Source organism: Epinephelus moara, chromosome 13 (genome assembly GCF_006386435.1).
Source record: "Epinephelus moara isolate mb chromosome 13, YSFRI_EMoa_1.0, whole genome shotgun sequence".
Classification (NCBI taxonomy): domain Eukaryota; kingdom Metazoa; phylum Chordata; class Actinopteri; order Perciformes; family Serranidae; genus Epinephelus; species Epinephelus moara.
In genome coordinates this window covers 16737281-16758620 of record NC_065518.1, presented here as the reverse complement: position 1 = coordinate 16758620, position 21340 = coordinate 16737281, and the positions used below count along the sequence as shown (strand labels likewise).

Sequence of the window (21340 nt, the reverse complement as noted above, 5' to 3'; positions counted from 1 at the left end):
TGCTCCTAAGAGTCCTAAAAATAGATATAAATACACACAGTAGAGATGCATGTGTCTCTGAAGATAAGAAAAACGTACCTATAGGGTTGATCTCAAGGTAGGTGAAGTAGAGGTCCTCATACAAGTTGAAGAGACCGACTATAAAACTGGCCAAGACTCTTCAAGAAGAAGAAGAAGAACAAACAAGCAGTCAATTAAGAAAACTACACTGAATGAATGTGTTTTCCACAGATTAAATAACATTTTATTGCCAAACACTTTTGGTAAATGCTGCCATATATACAGTCCAGCAGTGTTGGGATTCACATGCTGAGCTTGTGTGAAACTAGCTCCAAACAGAAATGTTATTCTGATTACAAGAGAGATCAGCATGTTCTCTGCACACTGGGGGTGAAACTTGGAAAACACTACACAAGGTCACATAACAGCAAAGTACACACAAACTACACTGAAGACAGAGAGACTCTCTGAATCATTGGCAGAAAAACAAAGGAACAAACTAGTACATAAAGTCCACAACCACCAGGTTTCTACTGACTGATAGGTGGGACAATAATTAAAGATCATGATATAAAACATTGCTGGTTATCACTGTATAATATCTGAAGCTCACGAGGGGGAGCACCTCTTATCTAAGTCTCTCTGAAATGAAGCTGAAGGACAAAATTATTCAGTTATTATTCAGGGACTGCTTAAAAATAATGCACATAGCCACTGTGATGTCACCCATTGGTTTGAAGACTCCTGTTCTGAAGCCATCACCATTTTGGATTTTCATGTTGTGATAATGGCAATATTCCAACTTGCTGATGTAATGATATCATACTGTTACGCACAGCAACAACAAGCAAGGTTGAAAGCGAACTGCTATCTACTCTCCGGTAGAGGAGTTAGTTCCAAAAAGGTGAGCAACTTCAGTATTGTGATATCAGTGGCATTGTCTGAGACTACTGACTCTTTTAGCAACCTGCTGCTTCTATTTCCTGTGTGCACGCGGGACTCAGCAGCTTGTCACAATGTAAGCCTACTGTAGGTAATACTTGACAAAACATTTGGATGAGTGAATGTTAGATAGTCTTTGTAACTTAACAGCCTGTAAAAATTGAGGCTGAAACAATATCCAATTTCACTACACGATTACAGCAGCCAAAAGATTTCATAATAATGACATCATTGTGATATCACTGTTGTAGTGAATACCAGAATATCACAACACCCCTCCCTGGTCAAAATAAACGCAGGGCTCTGTGTGTGCCTGGGTCTGATTTTCAGCGCTGAGTGACATAGCCGGAAGAGTGGAGGAGAAACGACAAAGCATACAGGTCAAGGTGGGGGAAAAAAACAACTCGGTATTTTTGGATTTTTTCAAAAAGTGAAAGAAGAAAGGGTAAGATATTAGCCAGGGCAGCTGTGGCTCAGGATTTGGAGTGGGTTGTCCACTACTCGGAAGATCAGCGGTTCGATCCCCCGCTTCTCCAGTCCGAATGTTGAAGCATCCTTGGGCAAGAAACTGAACCCCAAATTGCCCCGATGGCTGTTCCATCAGTGTTTGAGTGTGTTAAAAACTCACAGTCCATTTACCATCTATGTAGGAACTTTTTAATAGTGTACTTATTTTGTCGCGATTGTATGCTCTTGGAATTAACAATCAAATGTTTTTCAGTATTTTGTGATATCATCAAGAATGTCAGTATAGCAAAAATACCCTGAAATATCATATTATCTTAGGGACATATCGCCTGCTGCTACAACAGAGACTAAAACCTTTTTCTGTACCAGGTTGTACACCTGTTTTTTTTCTGCTTCAAAGTTTGTCATACACAGTTCTATTGTATTTTAACAGGTAAAAAACATCCTTATGTCTCATTTACAACCAACTAAGTTTGTTTTACTGTTCACTTGGGTGGATAAAATAAATATCACAAGTAAAGGAAGTGTCCATACTCTTTCTTTTCATCAGGAACATGTGTGAGGAGCTGCTCCGTGACTTGGGCCTCGCTCAGCTTTTCATCCACTGCAACCATCAGCCTCTGGGCCTTGGCATCCACGTCGCCCACCTCCACTCCGCCCTCGTGGTGGAAAAGCACATGGTCGCCTTCGCGTGTGGCATAAATACACACATAGAACTCTTCCTCCTGGGGTGGATCAGAGGAGCGTTCAGGCAAACACACAGATACACAGACACATTTTCATATATTTAGTTTGCAAACAGCAGAGCGTGCATTTTCCTGTATTTACAAAAAGGCTGACAAGCTTGTTTGAATATTGTTCCGAACATCCAGTTCCCTATTTTGGCAAAATCAACCTTTTTTTCTCTCACACATTCAGATCACATGCACATGCTGCAACACTATTCACCCTCAAAAAACTGTGAAGAAATCAGCCAACTAATCACATGCACACCAACCTAAATACGCGACACACAAGATCATTTTTGTATCCTGGCCATGGAGGTTTCATTGACCTATGACTATTTGGGTGTAGGCATAATTAAAGGCTCTGAAAATAAACCTGTTGTGGCCTTCATAACCAACAGGATGTGGAATGTTGAAACACAAGATACTAGCATACGTTACCTGAGGGTGTGGGACAAACGGCTCGATGAGGAAATTCTTCAGCACGCCCTTTGCCTTCCCGATCTATTCAAGACAAACACATTATGTCACAAACCACACACACATCAAACTCATCTTGTTATAGCTCAAATTAAAGTTGTAAGTGTAAGTAGAAGTGCTGTCCCAGGCTCCCAGATTTGATTTACGTGTTTTATGTTTTGTCACCATTAAATACCCTGTGTTGTTTACATGATTATACTTTTATATGTTCACATTACATTTGTTTATTAAGCTTAGAGCACATGATATTAAAAAAGCAAAGATAAAAGGCATAGCTGGCACATATATTCACTATCTTATGTAATCTGGGGGTACCGTGACAGCCTGTTTTGAAGTGTAGCACATGTTTTCATGTTTGGTGGACAGGAATAGACCCCCCTCCTCCACTGGAATTATATAACCTTTGACCTGGCAGATCTAAACATAAGCCTTTGGCCTCAGGCACTGGACAAAGACACCTTCTTCATATATCAGGTCCATATGCTGGGACTGACGGACAAGGAACTGTAGCTTACATTCTCATTTAGGGATGTCAGTTGTGGTTAATTTTATTTTTGATACCCAGACACTTATTATCCATTATCTTTCTGCTAATTTTGTGAGAAACAAAACACAAAATGACGTGGAATACAAGAGGCCTTTCCTTTCAGTCTGGTGCTCCATTGACTGAGTGAATGTCAGTGCCTGTTTTTCAGCGATATCTATTTAGACAATGTGAAATTTTAATGTTTTGTGATGTAGCCTAATGCTAAACATCCTGCCTTTTAGTCAATTATTAATTGGTTTTGCTGACAAACAGCTGTCTAGCCAGGTCAACATTCGGAAACACAGCACCCAGTGCCCACCCTCTGGTCTCCACTGGTTAGCAAATGTTAGCCTTGGCTGCTCTTCACTGTGCACCACCCAAGTCTGGAAGGAGCTAGCTAACAACACTGCTCATTTGCCAAATACTGCTGGTAACAATGTACCAGTGGTGGGACGGTGTTGCTGTGGAAACATGATAGCCACCCTCTGGGCTGTCCCCATGCTGCCCCAGTTGGGTAAGCTGCTTCATTCTAAGCCTCAAAACCCCTTTAGCATTGTTAAATATGTTAGCACCACCAGCCTAACTGACACTGCTAACAGTGCTAAAAGAGCTAACTGTGATGGTCAACAATGCAAAGAGTGTTTGCTGACAGCCATCTAGCCGGGTCAACGTGTGGAAACATTGTGCCCACTGCCCACCCTCTGGTCTCCACTGGTTGGCTAATGTTAGCACTGTTGCCAACTCCTCAGTAAGAAAAGTAGCTATTGGCTGTCCTAAAAGTCGCTAGAAGTCGCTAAATGGCGTCATCGCCTAATTTGCGTAATTGTCCATATGCATGTAATTGTAATGGCTGCTGTAGGAGAGAGGAATAATGTCGTGGGAGAGACAAAAACTGAGTAAAAGACCACTCTGAATATGTTTAGAACTACAAATGAACCTTCTTTCAGTGATTTATATTAGACAAAGAAAATTTTACATGTACATCCCGCCCTGATTGTAAACCAGGCCGGAATCTGAGCGATAGATCAGCCAGCGGCGGTTCCGTGCATGCGCGATTCACTTGCAGTCTGGACGTGGAGAGGTTAACGTCTCCTGCTCTGACTGCTGCTGGGAGGGAGGACTGGGCTGTCTGTGAGTGATTTGGGGCGAGAGAGGAGTCCACAGTAGCATCCGCTGCTCGTTGAGAAGAATAAGAATGATACGTGCTCTCACAACAGAGTCTCCAGAAGAGAATGATACGTGCTCTCACAACAGAGTCTCCAGAAGTCTTCAATAACATCAGAAAAAGTAGCTAGATTTGTCGCTAGTCGCTTTTTTGAAAAAGAGTCGCTAGAGGGGTCTGAAAAGTCGCTAATTATAGCGACAAAGTCGCTAAGTTGGCAACACTGAACGTTAGCCTTGGCCGCTCTGCATTGTGCACCAGATGGGAGCTAGCTAACGGCGCTGCTCATTCAGTGATTACTGCTGGTAACGACATACCAGTGGTGGGATGGTGCTGCTGCAGAAACATGGTAGCCACCCTCCAGGCTCTTCTCATGTCGCCCCCAACGGGCCTCAAAACCCCTTTAGCATTATTAACTGTGTTAGCCTTGCTGATACTGCTAACAGTGCTAACAGAGCTAACTGTGATGCTCAACAATGTAAAGAGGGTCTGCAGCTCAAAACTGAGTCGTTTACTCACTGGGGCGACCTGGGGGACACCAGGGGGTGGGTACAATGTTTCCACAGCAACGCTGTTGGGTCAGGACGGTGTTACTAGTGGTATTTGGCAATCAGTGGCGCTACTAGCTAACTAGCTTCCACCACACCCAGTTGGTGCGCAGTGCAGTAGACTAAAGAGTAACAAAATTTAACTTATAGACCGACATGGGTAAAGAGTCAAAAATATTCTGACTCGACATCTCTTCAGATGCTGTACAAAGACAATGTGGCAGTCATGTCATTTACTAAGTGGGTGTGACTGTTAGCCTGCACTGTTATCTTAATTTACGACATAATTAGTCTGTAAAACCACACTGTGATGGAGGGAGGGATCCTGTGTCGAGCATATCTAAAATGCAATGCCTTGTCTTAATAAATTTTCTTTGTGTTTTTTATAACATCACATAAAAACAAATCAATGTTATGTCTGCTGCTATGTGACAAATTTCCATCATGGGGGATAATAAAGTGTTATTTCAAACACATGACAAAGAGATGGAAAAAAGTTATGGGTGAGCTGGTACACCGGCAGAGTAAGTATTTTATCTGAGAAGATTAAATTATGTTATTTTGAATAGGGATACTGAGAAAAAATTGCTGGTCCTTCACGAGACAAGACAGTTTTGTTTAAACCAACATCAGACCTGCATGAAAAATAATCAAATCAAACATGTCTGAGTACATATTTCTGGAAGATAACTTTGTAACGTGAGGCGCAAATTAAGGTGTTTAACTTGGTGATTGTCACAACAAACAATAACTTTACAGATACGTTAAATCCTTCCTCAAGTATTAACAACTGTGTGGTGTTGAAAAACTGTCAATCTTTTGGATCTGTTACTCCAGCTTGACTACCAGGATCATATTCATTGTCTCTAAAGATAATGCGGAGCTGATTTTGATCTACAACAGGGCACGTCAACTACATTTGTATGAGGGACAGAATTTCTTAAGCAGACACTGTGTGGGCTGCACGGACGATGGGAAAAAAATTAAAGGAAATTTTAAATAAGAGCTTGTAGGGGAAAAAAAAACCAAAATGTCAAATGGGAGTTTGTCCCCACACCTGTGTTAAGATTTGGCACACGCCGCATTTCTATTTATTAAAGACGGAAGTTGGTTTCAGCTTCAGCTATGCAATCTAAAACACACAACCAGCAAAAATGTGGGTTAATACACCACAACTGTGCGAACTGGAACATGGACAGAAAGACTAAGTGCTGTGGTGTGTGTGTGTGTGACAGAGAGAGGGGTAGAGAAGGTGGAAGGTAAACTATGGCACACTATGTTCCTGTAAATTATTAATAATTAATAAGGCATGATGTTTCTAGTAATCTAGTAGCTCGAAATAAGCTGACTGAATAAAATCATTTCCATTCCCATTGTCTTTGGGATTGCTTCGATATAAGAATAAAAAAAGCTAGATATTATAAAAACAGTAACGCATGTTGTCCTCACATTTTATGATTTCATTAATATTCTGCAGGCCTTATGGGAAGCTTTGCTGAGCTGTATGTGGCCCACGAGCCACCAGTTGACAACTGCTGGTCTAAACGCTCACTAAGAAAGACAGGTTACATTCAACTCACAGTGGTCTCTTTCATGAGGCGGGGTTTGAGCCACTCCCGGACGCCGTCCAGGTCCAGGTTGATGCCCACCAGCCCGAGCTTCCCGCGCCGCTTGATGAGTTGATCTGGCTTCACAACGAGCCGCTACAGAGGAAGCAGGTGGAGGACAGATCAGCCACAGGTAGGTATCAATACTAATGTGACAAACGAAACTGATACCAGGCTAAAATATGATGCTGGTATCACACAGTTTACCCATCACAGATAATATGACAAGCTCTCTGTCAGCAGGTAGTACTTGACAATAAATTTAAATTAAGTGCACACACAACGATAGCTTAAACCAGTGGTTCCCAACTGGTGGGTCCTGGTACAAAAGTGAGCTGTGGTCCTTTCAAAATGGAGTGACTCGTGAACATGTCAAGTTTAGAAAAACACACTTAATCTTGGAAGTACAGTGAATTTCCGGCACAGAGCTTTTATTTTCAAGTGCTGTTTCTTGCTGTAGAGTGACCCACTAAGGGATGGCTACTTGACAGAGACAGCAAACTAGCTCAACGACATGGCCACATACAAGTATGATACTGAAAAAATTACACCATGTGGACCTTTAACTAATGACAAAGGAGGACCAGTTGGGAACCACTGGTTTAAATAAGGAGGGAAATGTTCTTGTTTCAGCTGTAAGTTAATGGCGAGAGCGCTCTTCATCCATTCATTCACCCTAGCTTCATTCAAATGTCTTTAAACATTTCCACAAGTACACTCTTTTATTGCATCTAAATGCACAGTCACATGCCACTGTGATCATAATGACATTATGTCAAGAGTTTCAGTGACATACAGCATGTAATTAGCCTCATGATTTCAATATCCCTCCACAAGCTCAGGAGACAACCTAAAACCAAGACAGGCGAGCACAAGGCTCTTGTGTTGAGCCCGTCGCAGCAGCCTCACCTCCGTCAGCAGCCACGGATGCTCCTGTGTGAGGCGGCCCCAGTCGGTCTCAGCGGTGACACTGGCATAGCGGAAGCGGTTCTGCACGGCCGCTGTGGTGCAGATGTACTTGTACAAGAAGTCTTTTCCTGTCTGCTCTGAGATGGCTTTCGCCGACATGGCAGCGCTGGATAGCACAGGACCTTTGGGACAGGGAGACCGACAGTTAATTACATACATCATCATCATATATTGATGGGAGAAACAAACAAACAACAAAACAAGCATAGGCACATTTTGAGCACACAAGAGTACGGGCCAAGTCAATTCTGATTTTTAACCAAGATGGGGGTTGTAAGCTAATTGGCAGTTGCTAACAAAGCATTACTGCTTGTGAAACATACAGTAATGTCTTATACAATGGGTCTGGTTTACGTAGAAGGACCGCACACTCTACCATGCTGTCAAAACTTTCACTATGCTAATGCTAACTGCTCCGTGCTGGAGGTTTCAGGTTTCTTAGCTGCAGTTGTGTCAAAGTCTGTTCCTCCAGCATAACTGTGTCCCGTATCAGACATCATTTGGCTTTTGTATTTGTGACAGACCTAATCCAGTTTGCCTGCAGTCATTCGAATCTCAGATTTTAGGGAAGTGCACAGACATTGTAGTCGAAGAATGTGAAAACACCTCTAGCGACAAACTTTGCACAGATGCAAATCAGTTCAGTTAACGCCAGACATTTAACTGGATATTAACAGGGGTGAGGGGAGGGGGACTTTACACCGCTGCACAATAATGTCTCACAAAGCCAGTCTGAGAAGTCTAGCCTTCATCTAATGGGTTACATATTTAATTAAATTCAAGCCAAGTGCCCCTCTAAAGCTTTGCCAGCAACACTTATCTGTGTTTGAGGTTTTCACAGCGACAAATCCTTTGCTACAAACTGAGATAAACTGTGAAAGTATTCCATATCTGCTGCATGGCTGCACTTTTATCCAACACCCTCGACCGACGACGACATCCAAACCGTACTTGAAACCACTCAGGTCCAAGATCAACAGCTGATTCAGTGCACCCGAGCTTTAAACAGCTGAAAATGAGCTTGTCTTTGAAACTGCATAAAATAATATCCTTCAGGGATAATAAATCCTACATTTACCAGCTTATCATAGCTCCTCTCTGCTTATCTTGATATTAGTGAGCATAAATGCCTTCATTCATCTGAGAGAATAATTCGTCTGTTTGGGCTACGAACAAAGTTAGCCACAGAAAAAAGTGCAGATAAAACATTAACAATGCTGAGTTTTAAGGTTCTTATGTGACTGATGACAGCTTAATTACTCCTAGAAATCTGAGATCCACACTAAGATCATTCTTTCTGCACCTCCTCAGTATTGTTATATATTCACTAAGTCAGCTATAAACTGTCAAATTGTCATCACATACTGTTCATAGAGGAGACGGTAGTGAATAATCAAAATGATAACTCACTTTCCTTCGCTCAACAAACCAGTTTGTGTTTAACAGGGATATTAAGGCTGTGACTAACAATTATTTTCACTGTTTCTTGATTAATCGATTAGTTTGGTCTAGAAAATGTCAGAAAATGGCGAAAAATGTCGCACAGTGTTTCCCAAAACCCAACATGACGTCCTCAAAAGTCTTGTTTTGTCCACAACCCAAAGACATTCAGTTTACTGTGATAGACGAGTAAAGAAACCAGAAAATATTCACTTTTTTTTTTTTTTTTTTGCCATTTTGCCTTTATTGGACAGGACAGGTAAGTGCGAAAGGGGGAGAGAGAGGGGGGGGATGACATGCAGCAAAGGGCCACAAGCCGGACCCGAACCCGGGCCGCGGCGGCAACAGCCCTACACATGGGGCGCCCGCTCCACCACCAAGCCACCGACGCCCCAGAAAATATTCACTTTTAAGGAGCTGGAATTAAGAGAATTGCGAGGATTACTCACACCGATTAATCTATTATCAAATTAGTTGGCGATTAATAGACAGTTGACAACTTATAGATTAATCATTTAGTGAATGTGAGAAAAAATTGAAAAAGACAGAAAGACAAAATACCATGAAAAAGACGTAGCTAGAGCTGAAATGATTAGTTGATCACCAGAAAATTTATCTGCAGGTTGGTTAATTGTTTCTGTCAAAAATCGCAACAATCTTCCGGTCCCAGCTTCTCACAATGTTAAGATTTGCTGTTTTTGTCTGTTTCATATCACTCTAAACTGAGTATCAAATCAAGTTTATATATACAGCAAATTTAGAAAAAAACGCAGTTGACCAAAGTGCTGTACAAAATAAAAAAATGACACACAAATATATAGCAACATAAAATGTACACAAATATAAAACAGAATAACACTGGGAGGTACAATTACAAACGTAAAAAGAATAACAAAATACTAAAATATTAAAACCACTACACTCAACATAAGGCCATTGAAAACATGAACGTTTTAAGGTTTGTCTTGAAAGTGTCAGTGGAGGGGGAGCATTTGATTGACAGCGGAAGGCTACTCCAGAGCTTTGGAGCAGCTACGGCAAAGGAACGATCTCCCTTATAGGGATGCGCCAATCCGATATCTGGATCGAATATCGGCCCTGATATCATCAAAATAGATGGATCGGGTATCGGAAAACGCAACCTATACCTGAGGCGATCCTTTCCCTTTAAATCTACTGCGACGCGAGCTACGTCATAGGTCATGGAGCGAAGGAGAGAATCTGCTGTGTGGAGGTATTTCACACTATTTCAATTGTTTATTTTTGTTAAAAATAAATAGTTCATCATTGCATTAATCTGTTTCATCTTGTTTCATTTTATCTTATGAAAGAACTGTGTAGTCATCAATGCATGATGCCTCTAGTCTTTTCTGTTCTACATGTAAAGGTATATAGCCTTTTAGGTCAACCATGGTATTGGATCGGCATCGGGTATCGGATGATACTCAAAGCCACAGCATCGGGATCGGTATTGAACCTGAAAAAACTGATTCGGTGCATCTGTATTACCTTACCCACCAGCCTCGATCACGGGCCAGTTAAAAAACAAACATTCATTAGATAGTGTCTTTAGTTTTTGAACTGACAAAAACAAGCAGCATCTAAACAGCCACTGAAAAATAAACACTAATGCAACACAATAACTACAGCAGTTTTGATACATCACCTTTAATTTCATGCCACAGACATGAAGCCAAAGAGATAACTGAATCACACTGAGGCCAAACTCAAAGGCATGTTCACGTTCTAGCAATTAAATCAGGGACAAAAATAAGAAACGATCCACAAAAACAGGCAAGAAACTCTCCATTACTGTATATCTACATCCAAATACATGTTAATGTAGTCTCACATAATAAAAGCTATCACAACTTGGCGTTAAACATGTTTGGGAATTTAAAAACATTGCATGTATCTGAGGAAAGATGTGAATTATGGCTGTGCAATATCAATATTGGTTTTAAAGGCTGCATTACAGTAAAGTGGGCGGCATAGTGATGCAGTGGTTAGCATTCTTGTAGCATTGGTGCGAACCCCGGGGTTGGAGAGCCTTCCTGTGTGGAGTTTGCATGTTCTCCCTGTGTCAGCGTGGGTTTTCTCAAGGTACTCCAGCTTCCTCCCACAGTCCATACACATGCAGGTTAATTGGTGACTCTAAATTGCCCGTAGGTGTGAATGTGAGTGTGAATGGTTGTGTGTCTCTATGTGTCAGTCCTGTGATAGTCTGGTGACCTGTCCAGGGTGTACCCTGCTGTCACCCAATGTCAGCTGGGATAGGCTCCAGCTCCCCCGCGACCCCTAACAGGATAATCAGTTAGAGAAAATGAATGAATGATTACAGTATTACCAGACTGTTCTAGCTGCCTTTCGCACGTAGCCATTATATCCACGTTACTGCTGATTATTTATCAAATATCTCACTTTGTAAATAGTTTTGAAAGCACAAATAGTCGACCCTACGATATTGTCGCAATATCCATGGAGGTATTTGGATGAAAATATTGTGATATTCTCAATTTTGCCCAATTTTCCTTTTGGCATCAAAAACTGTATCAAATTTCGATATTTTTTGCAAGGTATTGTATTGAAGTTAGCAGTGCGAGTGTCATGACAATACGGAAGGATTAGATGAGCCTACACAAAGATAACAAGTTTTACTAATTGTCTTGACATTCAAACATCATTGCATGTTGTCAGACCTGCTCAGCCAACACAGTGCTGCCAATGCTGCCTCAATTACCACAAACATACACCTATATATTTATAGGTTTCCTTCGGCCAAGTGCCAAGCTCAAATTTAAAAGACAACCCCTGGCTGGAACGCAGTGTGTGAAACAGCCCAGACAGGTTCATGAAGTACCTTCACCACGACAAACCAAACAGAGATAAGCAGCGAGCCTTGATAACATGCATCCTATCTCCACTGCCTTTGTGTGCCTGATAACATTTTATGGTGGTTTCATTTCAGCTCCTGACTTTATGGCACCTGCAACACAGTCTGCAAGACATGTCTGTGACATCTAACTTGGGGGAGTCTGGCCAGGATTTAGCTAAGCACACTATCCTGTCATGTCTGCAGAGCCAGATGTCCCAGTATTTAGCCTGCCATAATCCACGGACCCAGTCTATTGTTTGAAGCTATCTGGCCGTGAAATATGTGTCAGTGTACGTGCTCCTGGGATGGAGGGGACTGGATGTGGAGGCGGCAGCACCAGCACAGGGGGCAGAGAGGGGGTGCTGCCTCAGACACAGCTGCTGTGTGATGAGAGCTAGCATCACTCTTCTTGTGCAAACTGTTACATCATGTGCGTCAGGCCAAGTGAAAGAAGCTCCTGTATCGGCTACCACACCCACCCCACAGCCTCTGCTAGCTAGCCAAGCAAGTTTAATAACTTTAGCTTGACGAGCTGTGCGTGAATAAGGAGCAACTTCCTGGTGATGTGGTGTGTGTAGCAAAACCCACGGAGTTAAGTGAAGGGAAAGGAGATGATGTGAGGTTAAATTAGCCTGTGTTTGTGGTTAATATGACTTCTGCTTTTTTCCCCGACGAGCTACGAGTCAATTGAATCCACTTTAACTCTATTTAAAACATTAACAGCAGAGGAAACACCACAGAAAACAGCTGTGTGTGTCCTGTTTCTGTCAGGAGGGCAGTGACTGCAGTTTTTGGCAGAGAGCATCTCACATCCGCTAACCGGGAAGTCCTAACTGCCTGACTGACGTGCTAACTGCTGTAGCTTCACACTGCTGCAAACAGCAGTTAGCTAACTGCCGAAGCTAACTGACGGTGGCGTTCACAGAGGATTTAACGGAAACAGTTACCTTGTCAATGAAAGAAGCACCTCCACGGAGTACAGGGGTCGTGTCCCGGTCAGAAACGACACAGCTAAAGAGTTGCTACTTCTTCTCGTACCGGAGTCTGCTGCCGCCAGTTGCCACCTCACTCTCAAACGTCCTGTCGCACCATAATCTGGCGACTGGTTACACATCGGTGCTGGCTCCTGATTGGCTGAAACGTGGTCACGTGGTGATGTCAGTCACACCCACAGCGTTATAATAAGAAGCCGCCCACAATAAATCCGGAATAAATCACACAATACTGTAAAATATAAATAAACATAAAGACATAAACAAGACACGAATGACAAAATAAAGTGAAGCTTTTAAAAAAAATTCTAATAATATAAACCCACAATAATATGATAATATATATGTATAATAATACTAACTTTCTTTGTATAACCTTTCAAAACAGAATTACAAATAATGCTAATGCTAATTTTATTAATAATATAGTAATAATAATAATATTAGTATGTAAAAAACATGTCTTCAAAAGTACACCATTTTGTTTCTCACATGACTTAATGTTATTTCTCAGAATGTATATATTACTTTCTGGTATTTTATTTCCATTTAATTTTTGTATTGTTATAACTGTATAATTTTCAAATGCTTCTGATCTGTCCCGTCTTCTTGTTCTTCTTCTTCTTCAGAATTATTTTTATAAAGGATTCACTGAAAGAATTACTTAATTACTCTTGCCATGAGTAACAGTCAAAAAATACTAGGTTACAAATAAGAGTCCAGTAAAATTGATTTAATTTTAAAGAGCACAAGTATTATCAGAAAACATATATATCAAAACTACCTTTTACTAAGAATCTTTCAGACTTCATACTTTCATATAACATATTGGGGCAGCAGTAGCTCAGTCCATAGTGATTTGACTTGGGAACCGGAGGGTCACCAGCTCAAGTCCCCAGTATGGATTGTAGACTGGTAGATGAAGAGGCACCAGCTCACCTCCTGGGCACTGCCGAGGTGCTCCTGAGCAAGACACTGAACCCCCAATTGCTAGGAGCGCCTGCTCATGGGCAGCCACCTTGCTCTTACATCTCTCCTTTTAATGCATGTATAGGTCCTGTTTGTGCATGTGTGTGTATTTCAGGCCTGTGTGTATGACAATAAAGTGAAAAAAAACCATCCCCGCTGGGATTAATAAAGTATATTAGCTTCTTCTTCTTCTATTGGGATGATGGGTGTTGATTTCACAGGGACACAGATGGCACATCCCCCTCAACATTTAGAACATGTGCATAAAACCATGAAGGTAGCAGAGGACTTTTTTAAAACAATATTGAAGACATTTACTCCATAAATTGTTGCATAAAAATACACCAGCATGCAGACACTAACATTTTTAGCAGAGGACCCAAACCCTCCGTCACATGTGTCCTCCCCAACACTGAAAGGAAACCTATGCCCTTAATTAGAAGACATAATAATATTGATACAGAATTTCTCTCTTGGCTTGTTGGGGTAGAGCTAATTTAATCTACTGTATATTCTGTTGAGTCGTTTTATCTTTAACAATGCATCAAGCTTTTGAGAAGATTTTATTTTGCATTTAAATTCTTAATCTGAAAAGTACTAACTACGGCCAAATGACTACACTTCGCAGTTATTTGCTCGTAGTTTAGCTACATTCATATCTGCATAGTGATCTAATTAGTTTAATTCCTTTTTTTTTTTTTTTATGTGTTGTTAACTACTGAAACTACAACCAATTTTGGGCCATAAAACAATAGGATTGTTTTGTGTTTTTATGTTACCATTGCCTCTCGACTGTAATTGAACCCCCTTTGACCACAGTTATTTATAATTATTGATGACTACTATTTATTAACAAATGTTCACAGAAGTTGTTGCATGCTATTTTAGAAGTTACCTGATTAACTGAGTCATCCTGCTTTGGTTTAATACCCCTACCTGGACTTTAGTTTCTGAACGCAGGTACACTCATGGACTTTGTATACCAAACCCAAGCTGACATTTCCTGTCGCTTTCCCATTAGTAGTTCGGGTATTTTATTTTTTTGGTTTATGACGTGAACAAGTGGCATGTGACTTTTTGTATTGTATTTTGTTATATTCCATGTACATTTTTTACAAGGTAGTTTGAACTACCTTTTCAGAATAGATTGAGTAAACCAGCTTTAAAGCTTTGCTGTAGTTCAACTTCTTCCAGTGTTAAGTAATTGGTAACTGGCAAAGATATATTTTCAAAGTAGCCTCACCTGAACTCACTAAATGTAGTGAAGTATTTAAGTTGAAGAACCTAGACTTAAATGAACTTAAGCAAAATGGAAATACTCAAATCAAGCCTACTTAAGTACAGTACCCACTAATCAAATCTGGAAAATCAATTTGATTACATTAAATAAATAACATGATAAAATAAATATATTGTGACTATTACCTCTTCTGATCTGTGTTGTCTTACACTCTATCCCACAATGAAAAAAGTCTACCATCACAGTAAAAGACGAGCCTTTATTTTTAATAAGAAAAGCATGTCGTTAATACTGTAACAACTTTTAAAAATGATACATAGATCAGTGACAGAACAATTAATAGGAGCTTCCAGCCTACTAACAGCGTCCCTTTAAAAACAGGTGGAACAAGTAGGGGAAGGGCTGCACTGACGAAACGTGCGTGACGAGTATGGGTGGATGACAGCTGGGTGTGACTGACGCTGACATGACACGAAGAGTCTTTTGTGTTTGACGGGATGAAGAATTCAGTTACTAATATTCAATTTCATTCACTGGCCAGATATGAAGAAGAGCGCAGACTCACAAAGCTCCACAAGTGCTGCCTTTAGTCAATAGGATGTGGCTCGCTGCTCATTCTGGTAAGGCACCACTAGAATTTGAACGGGACAGATGAGTGGTCGGTGCTTTGAAGAGACGGTGTATGTGTGCAGATTTTGGCCTGTTAAAAAAAACTGCACAATTTCGAGGGCAAAGAGGATGGCGTGGGAAACATTTACAAATGAGTCTCTTAAAAACGGAGGAAGACAAACACTGGCGTTTTGCTGTGTACAGGTTAGAATATACAGTACAATAAATATAAATAGACCTCGGGAAGACTGAAGAAAAATATTTATGGACACAAAACGCTTTACATTCGAGTCAAATATACAACGCAGCATGGAGAACAAAGAAAAAACCCTGCACGAAGATTTTGTATTTGGCAAGTGAGCCAATAAAACCTGGACACGTGCTCGCATGAGACCAGCGTTGTCCTCAACAGGCTGTCCTGAGGTCAGTTTGACATTGAACTTCCACAGTAAATTGGCTCTTGTTCTATGGAGACGTACAGTCCCAGCAGAACCTTTAAAACATATGCCATAGTGTGTCTTCTAAAACTAATCAACCATGATGCTTACTCTTCCACGGGTCACCTTTACGAAGGTTGAAGCAGTTTTACAAGATTTTATTTATTGTCATTTAGATTTTGGCAGAAGGGACATGCTCTGATCAGCTGATCCAAACCCCTCATTTTAAAAAAGACCTCTTAAGCAATTCCATATTTACAGTATTAATTCACAGCTAGAGTCTCTGAATTATCCTTCCTACTGTTTTTAGCATCAATGTGAGGAGTAAATTTAGAAGTGAATGCGATAATCAAGAACCTCTCGATAAAGAATAGTGGGGACATTTTGTCAGACGCTCGGGAGTGTGAGCGTCAGGAGGTGACTGTGGGTCCAACTTGATTTTGTCTACTGCAGGGTTGTATTTTCCCGCATGCTCCTTCACTTTAGCCAAACTGGAAAAAGAAATTTCCAGGTCCATTGTCTAGAAAAAAACAAACAAAGACGAAGTTAGTTTACAGGATTAACTTTCTCTGTTGCTTCAGTAAACTTAAAGATGTCTTGAGTGATGTCTTCAAACATACCTGGACTGGAATCAAAACTATATCCTCCTCCTCCACCATGGCCGCCGAAGAAAGCCCTGAAGATGTTGTTCGCATCAAAGTCTAGAGAGACAGCAAAGACAACAGCAGGATTAGCCGGTGATGACAAGCTTCAGGAAGAACAAGATGCGCACACGGAATGGAGGTGAATCAAGGTGTCTGACAAACAGGTGTCATCAGTACAGGGTGTACGTGCACTGCAGAGAGAAACAGGAACTGCCAGACAATCGAGACGAGCACAGGAGACTATAAGAAGTGTCGGAGTTCAGGATACAGTCAGTGTAGTGCTTGGAAAAAGTTGGGTTCCTACTGTTTTCATAGGCTGACTTATAATAAGGGATGCTAATTTGATTTTATTGATAACAATGTCGTTATTGATTCTGCTTGTCGGTCCAGTTCTTTATTGACTTCTGATTAATTTTCTGTGTGGATAAAGTAGGCCTACACGTTTCAAGTCTGAACACACAAAATGAGAGAGTATTTGTACAGCATTTGTTCTCATTTGTTTTCTTTGTCAAAGACAAACTGCTTGGCCTGCCTGCGTGGCGCTAATGTTTCCATAATACAGGAGACAGAGACACTTTGTTTGATCATGATCACGTCCGTGATATGTTCAGCGTATAAAATAGCTGTATCCATGCTGTGCTATATTAACATGAACATATCTGTCACCCACATCCAGGAGCCGTCTCCGTGGGCACCTGATTATGTTTGTTTATCTGTTGGGAGCAAACAGGAAATAGAAATTTCCTGCATGTCTACACCACATGTACTGTCTAGATGAGTTAGATTGAGGGTGTTATGAAAACTATGAGTGCATCAAGAACAGGACAGAAAATTGAATTGAATTATTACAACAGCTGTTTCATTATTTGAAATATTCATAAAAACATCCAAGGGCACAACTAAAACAGGCATAAACAGTCACAGATTATGATGCTGAGATGTGAAAATATTTAGTTATGTTACTATTCTAACTCACTGTACCCCAAATGAACTTACAAAAGGCCCCAGAGCACTTTTTTAACCCACTGAAACCTAACGTCACATTACTTTTCTTGTGCTGCTTTCAGGTGCCTTTCACAAATATATAAAACTTTGAACTGCGATCCCAGCAAATTGATGAGTTTTCTGTCAAAAGCATGGGGGAAAAAGGCAATGAGCAACTTGGCGAGAAATGTCCCACAAATTATAAATTAATAGATTTAGAAAATTATTTAAAAAAAAATAAAAAAAATAGGGAAAAACTATATTTATAATCATTATTATTACATATTTAAAATTATGGTAAAGATAAAAATAATACTAAAAATAAAACAGATAAATAAAATAAAATAGTAAAATAAAAATATATATAAAATAAATAATATAAAATAAAATAAAGAATTGTTATAATTTTTAGCCCCCCCCCCTCCCCATCAAACTATCCAACATTATTTAAGAATTGAAAGCTCCTCCTTGAACGGAGTTTCCATAAATTTAAATACATTGTGCTGATATGACCTCTCCTGACTACAGGACTTTGACTTCAACTTTTACTGTGTGTGCTGTGAATAGTTTTACTGAAGAAAAAGTTTTCAGTACTTATTCTACCGCTGCCATTTGTCTACCAACATTCCCAGTAAAGGGTAAAAATAAAGCAAGACAGTTTGCCTGGGCTAAATCACTAAATCCACCCCTGCTAATAATGAAAGCACTGCGCAGGATGAAGGGAGTGACACGGGGCGATATGTCCCGTATTTAAAATGAAATCCATCTAAAGTCTGACTACAATAAAAAAATAAAGTAGACTGTAGAGCTCCAAATAAGTCTCTGTCCACTGCTGAACTGACTGTTAATTCAGACACTTTGATGCCATAAGGAAAAGCTCCACTCTGTTGGCCTCTTTCAATGTGCCATGCTGTCACTGTGCTCCAATTGATCAATCAGCTGTGCCATCAGCGACTGTATGGACTGAACCAACTCAAAGGGAGGTCCAAAAATGTGTAATTTTCTTGTTACTTGTTTTTGTCGGTTGCTGAAATGGTAAAACTATTATGAATGTAGGCTGTTTAAACATAACTACCTGATCGCGGAGACTTTATGACCATAACTTTATTTTTAAAAAGGCAAACCATAGCTTTGCTCCCCCTAATGAGATGTATTTACTCCCTTTGCTCTATTGCTCAGGCTCATATGGCCGTCGTTTGACTTTTTTTGTCCAGCACCCAATCCTTATTTTTTGATGTGCGCACTTCCTCGTTTGCATATGGCCATCTCACCATCACACTATCAAGTATAGTAGCGATGCACTATTGATTCACCTCACATACATACAAGCACACAAACCCTCCCCTCAATCTCACGCACAGACACACACACACACAGCACAAAGCTGTAAAGCACAAGTGCTACTGTGGTAACTTTCATTTATCGCACAGATCGCTTTTTGCGTACCACGGGTGACATACATGCTGCACTGTACGGCCCTGAAGCAGCACTGTTATCATCTTTCTTTGCCACACTTTGGACTGTTTCTACCTCTCTGCCACGAGCCCTTCTTGTTGCAAGCTTCCAGCAACATAGACATGAGTCTGATGTCCTTGTTTTGCAATGTGTAACTGTCAGAAAAATATGCTGGCACTGAATTGATTGGCAAGGAATTGATCAGCTCGGCACCATATGATTCCAATGGATCCAATAATTTGGCACTGGTCCTCAACCTGAACGATTCCCATCCCTACTTCTAAATCTGAGGGATTCTGTGAGAATTAATGGGAAGTTTGAATATTCAGCAAAACCTAAAATTTATAGATGAAATGGGAAAAAAAAAAAAAAAAAAAAGTCATGATGCATGTCATGGTGTTCTGTGGACAGTATTGATGCCTCTTCTATACACCAGACAGTGAATAATCTGTCACTCAGTTTTGGTAGCTTTTGAATGTAAATCTGTCCAAAGAAAAAAAAAACAGCTTTTACCTCCACCATCAAAGGAGCAGTCGTCTTCCAGGTCGTGTCCACTGTCGTAGCGGATCTTCTTCTTTGGGTCAGAGAGCACAGTGAAGGCCTCGCCCACCTCCTTGAATTTCTTCTCCTCCTCCTTCTGCACCTCTGGAGTCGCTGCGCTGTGGCGGTCTGCAAGATGATGATACAATTACAACACAGTCCTTCAGATATATAACCATCAAATGCAAACCTGGTATCCTTCATGTCTGTGTAAAGACTGAGCGGTCTACCTGGGTGGTGCATGAGGGCCCGTTTGCGATAGGCCTTTTTGATCTCATCCTCGGTGGCGTTCTTGCCGACCCCCAGCACCTTGTAGTAATCTTTCCTCTTGCTCTTCTTCAGCTCCAGCTGTGCCGTCTTCAGCAGATGCTTGTGATCTAAAGTGATAAAATGTGAGTGTGTGAAAACCAGACATGGCTGGTGCATCAGTTAAAACAGGTAAAAATGCAAAAATATAACACAATTGCAGCTCACCTGATGTTTTTTCTGTCTGGTAAACTTTTTCATAGTCCCGTACGGCCTCCTCATACTGCTCTGTGTTCATGTAACTACAGGGTCACACAAAGTCACTCAAAAACTGCATAATGCACAACAAAACACACCCATTAGGACACATGTACTCATACAGAAAGTGCAGCATACCACTGAGCTCTTCTTAAGTAGGCCTTGATGTAAGTGTCATCTAGTTTGATCGCATTGGTACAATCTTCAATGGCTTTATCAAGTTTCTGCAGCTGTTGATGAACAAGTTAATGACAGTAAATTGAGTGAAGAGCTCAGCTAAGAACATTATTGATCAAATGCCTGCAGCTGGTAACGTGTCGCCTCTCACCTTTACTCCTGCTGTGGCTCTGTTGCAGTACAGTTTAGCATTGGTCTTGATGTTGTTGGGGTCTATCGTCAGGGCCTCGGTATACAGCTGGTAGGCAGCTTCATAGTTGCAGCTCTTAAACACCTGGTTGCCCTCCTCTTTCTTGGCTTTTAGGGCTTTGGCATTCTGATTTGGGAGGAGAACAAGTCATCATGTCTCTTTTAAAACATTAAGGTGTTGTCTGTATTTTGGCATGCCTTGAAGAATGGATTTACTTAGTTAGGTTCTGACCAGACGGAGCAAACTTCAGCAGCTTGGGGCGTCTTTTTGTAATGTTTTTAATTAGAGTGGAGTGTTTTGCTCACTGCTCTCGCATTGCTGAGCACCTTGCCTTTTTGCAGGGGCACCCTGAACACTTGCGTTGGAAGTACTTGGTTTGTTAAAAGCTAACGTTACCTCACTTTCATCATCGCCCTAGGCAAACTGAAATATCTAAAGAAATTGTAGCATCAACTACTTTTAACATTTTACCAACTGCAATTAGGCCTAACGATTAACAGCAGATTGTCAAACTGTCCCTGACTCTTACTAATATAAACCTTAAACTGACCATCATCCAGGAGAAGTTCCTCAATGAGCTGGGGGAGCTCCCTGTGATTTCTCTTTTTTCTCTATTTCCCTGTGTCCAGTCTCCATGTGCCCTCCGCCTAGTCTCGCCACCAGACAATCAGAGATCTCCGCCTTCTGATAGTCTGGGGACACTCCTTTCTAAAGTGTGTTTAACACACCGGCGAAAACGGCCAGCAACAAAGCAACGCCTCTTGCATTTTTGAAAAGGAAACGCCTTCTCGGAAATGTGTGCTCCTCCTTTTCTCGTCCGCAAGGAAACAAACACACAGAGAGCTTGAAAATGGATG

General features: G+C 40.9%; 2 protein-coding genes across 4 annotated transcripts in view; both read right to left on the bottom strand.

Annotated features, from left to right (window-relative positions):
• Positions 1-12848, bottom strand: part of LOC126399634 (ATP-citrate synthase-like) — a 34233-nt gene extending 21385 nt beyond the window's left edge. For all 3 annotated transcript variants that reach the window (XM_050059736.1, XM_050059737.1, XM_050059738.1), the window contains exons 1-6: positions 12690-12848; positions 7368-7549; positions 6432-6554; positions 2577-2639; positions 1945-2135; positions 79-158 (exon numbers count right to left, since the gene is read on the bottom strand). In XM_050059736.1, coding sequence (XP_049915693.1) covers positions 79-158; positions 1945-2135; positions 2577-2639; positions 6432-6554; positions 7368-7526 — 616 coding nt within the window. In that variant the 5' untranslated portion in view covers positions 7527-7549; positions 12690-12848. The remainder of the gene's footprint in view (positions 1-78; positions 159-1944; positions 2136-2576; positions 2640-6431; positions 6555-7367; positions 7550-12689) is intronic.
• Positions 12849-15182: 2334 nt separating this feature from the next.
• LOC126400141 (dnaJ homolog subfamily C member 7-like) overlaps positions 15183-21340 on the bottom strand; it is a 13511-nt gene continuing 7353 nt past the window's right edge. Inside the window, exons 8-14 of the mRNA XM_050060650.1 lie at positions 20445-20609; positions 20255-20346; positions 20087-20160; positions 19843-19989; positions 19586-19741; positions 16610-16690; positions 15183-16509 (exon numbers count right to left, since the gene is read on the bottom strand). Of these exons, the coding sequence (XP_049916607.1) occupies positions 16472-16509; positions 16610-16690; positions 19586-19741; positions 19843-19989; positions 20087-20160; positions 20255-20346; positions 20445-20609 (753 nt within the window). The 3' untranslated portion in view covers positions 15183-16471. The remainder of the gene's footprint in view (positions 16510-16609; positions 16691-19585; positions 19742-19842; positions 19990-20086; positions 20161-20254; positions 20347-20444; positions 20610-21340) is intronic.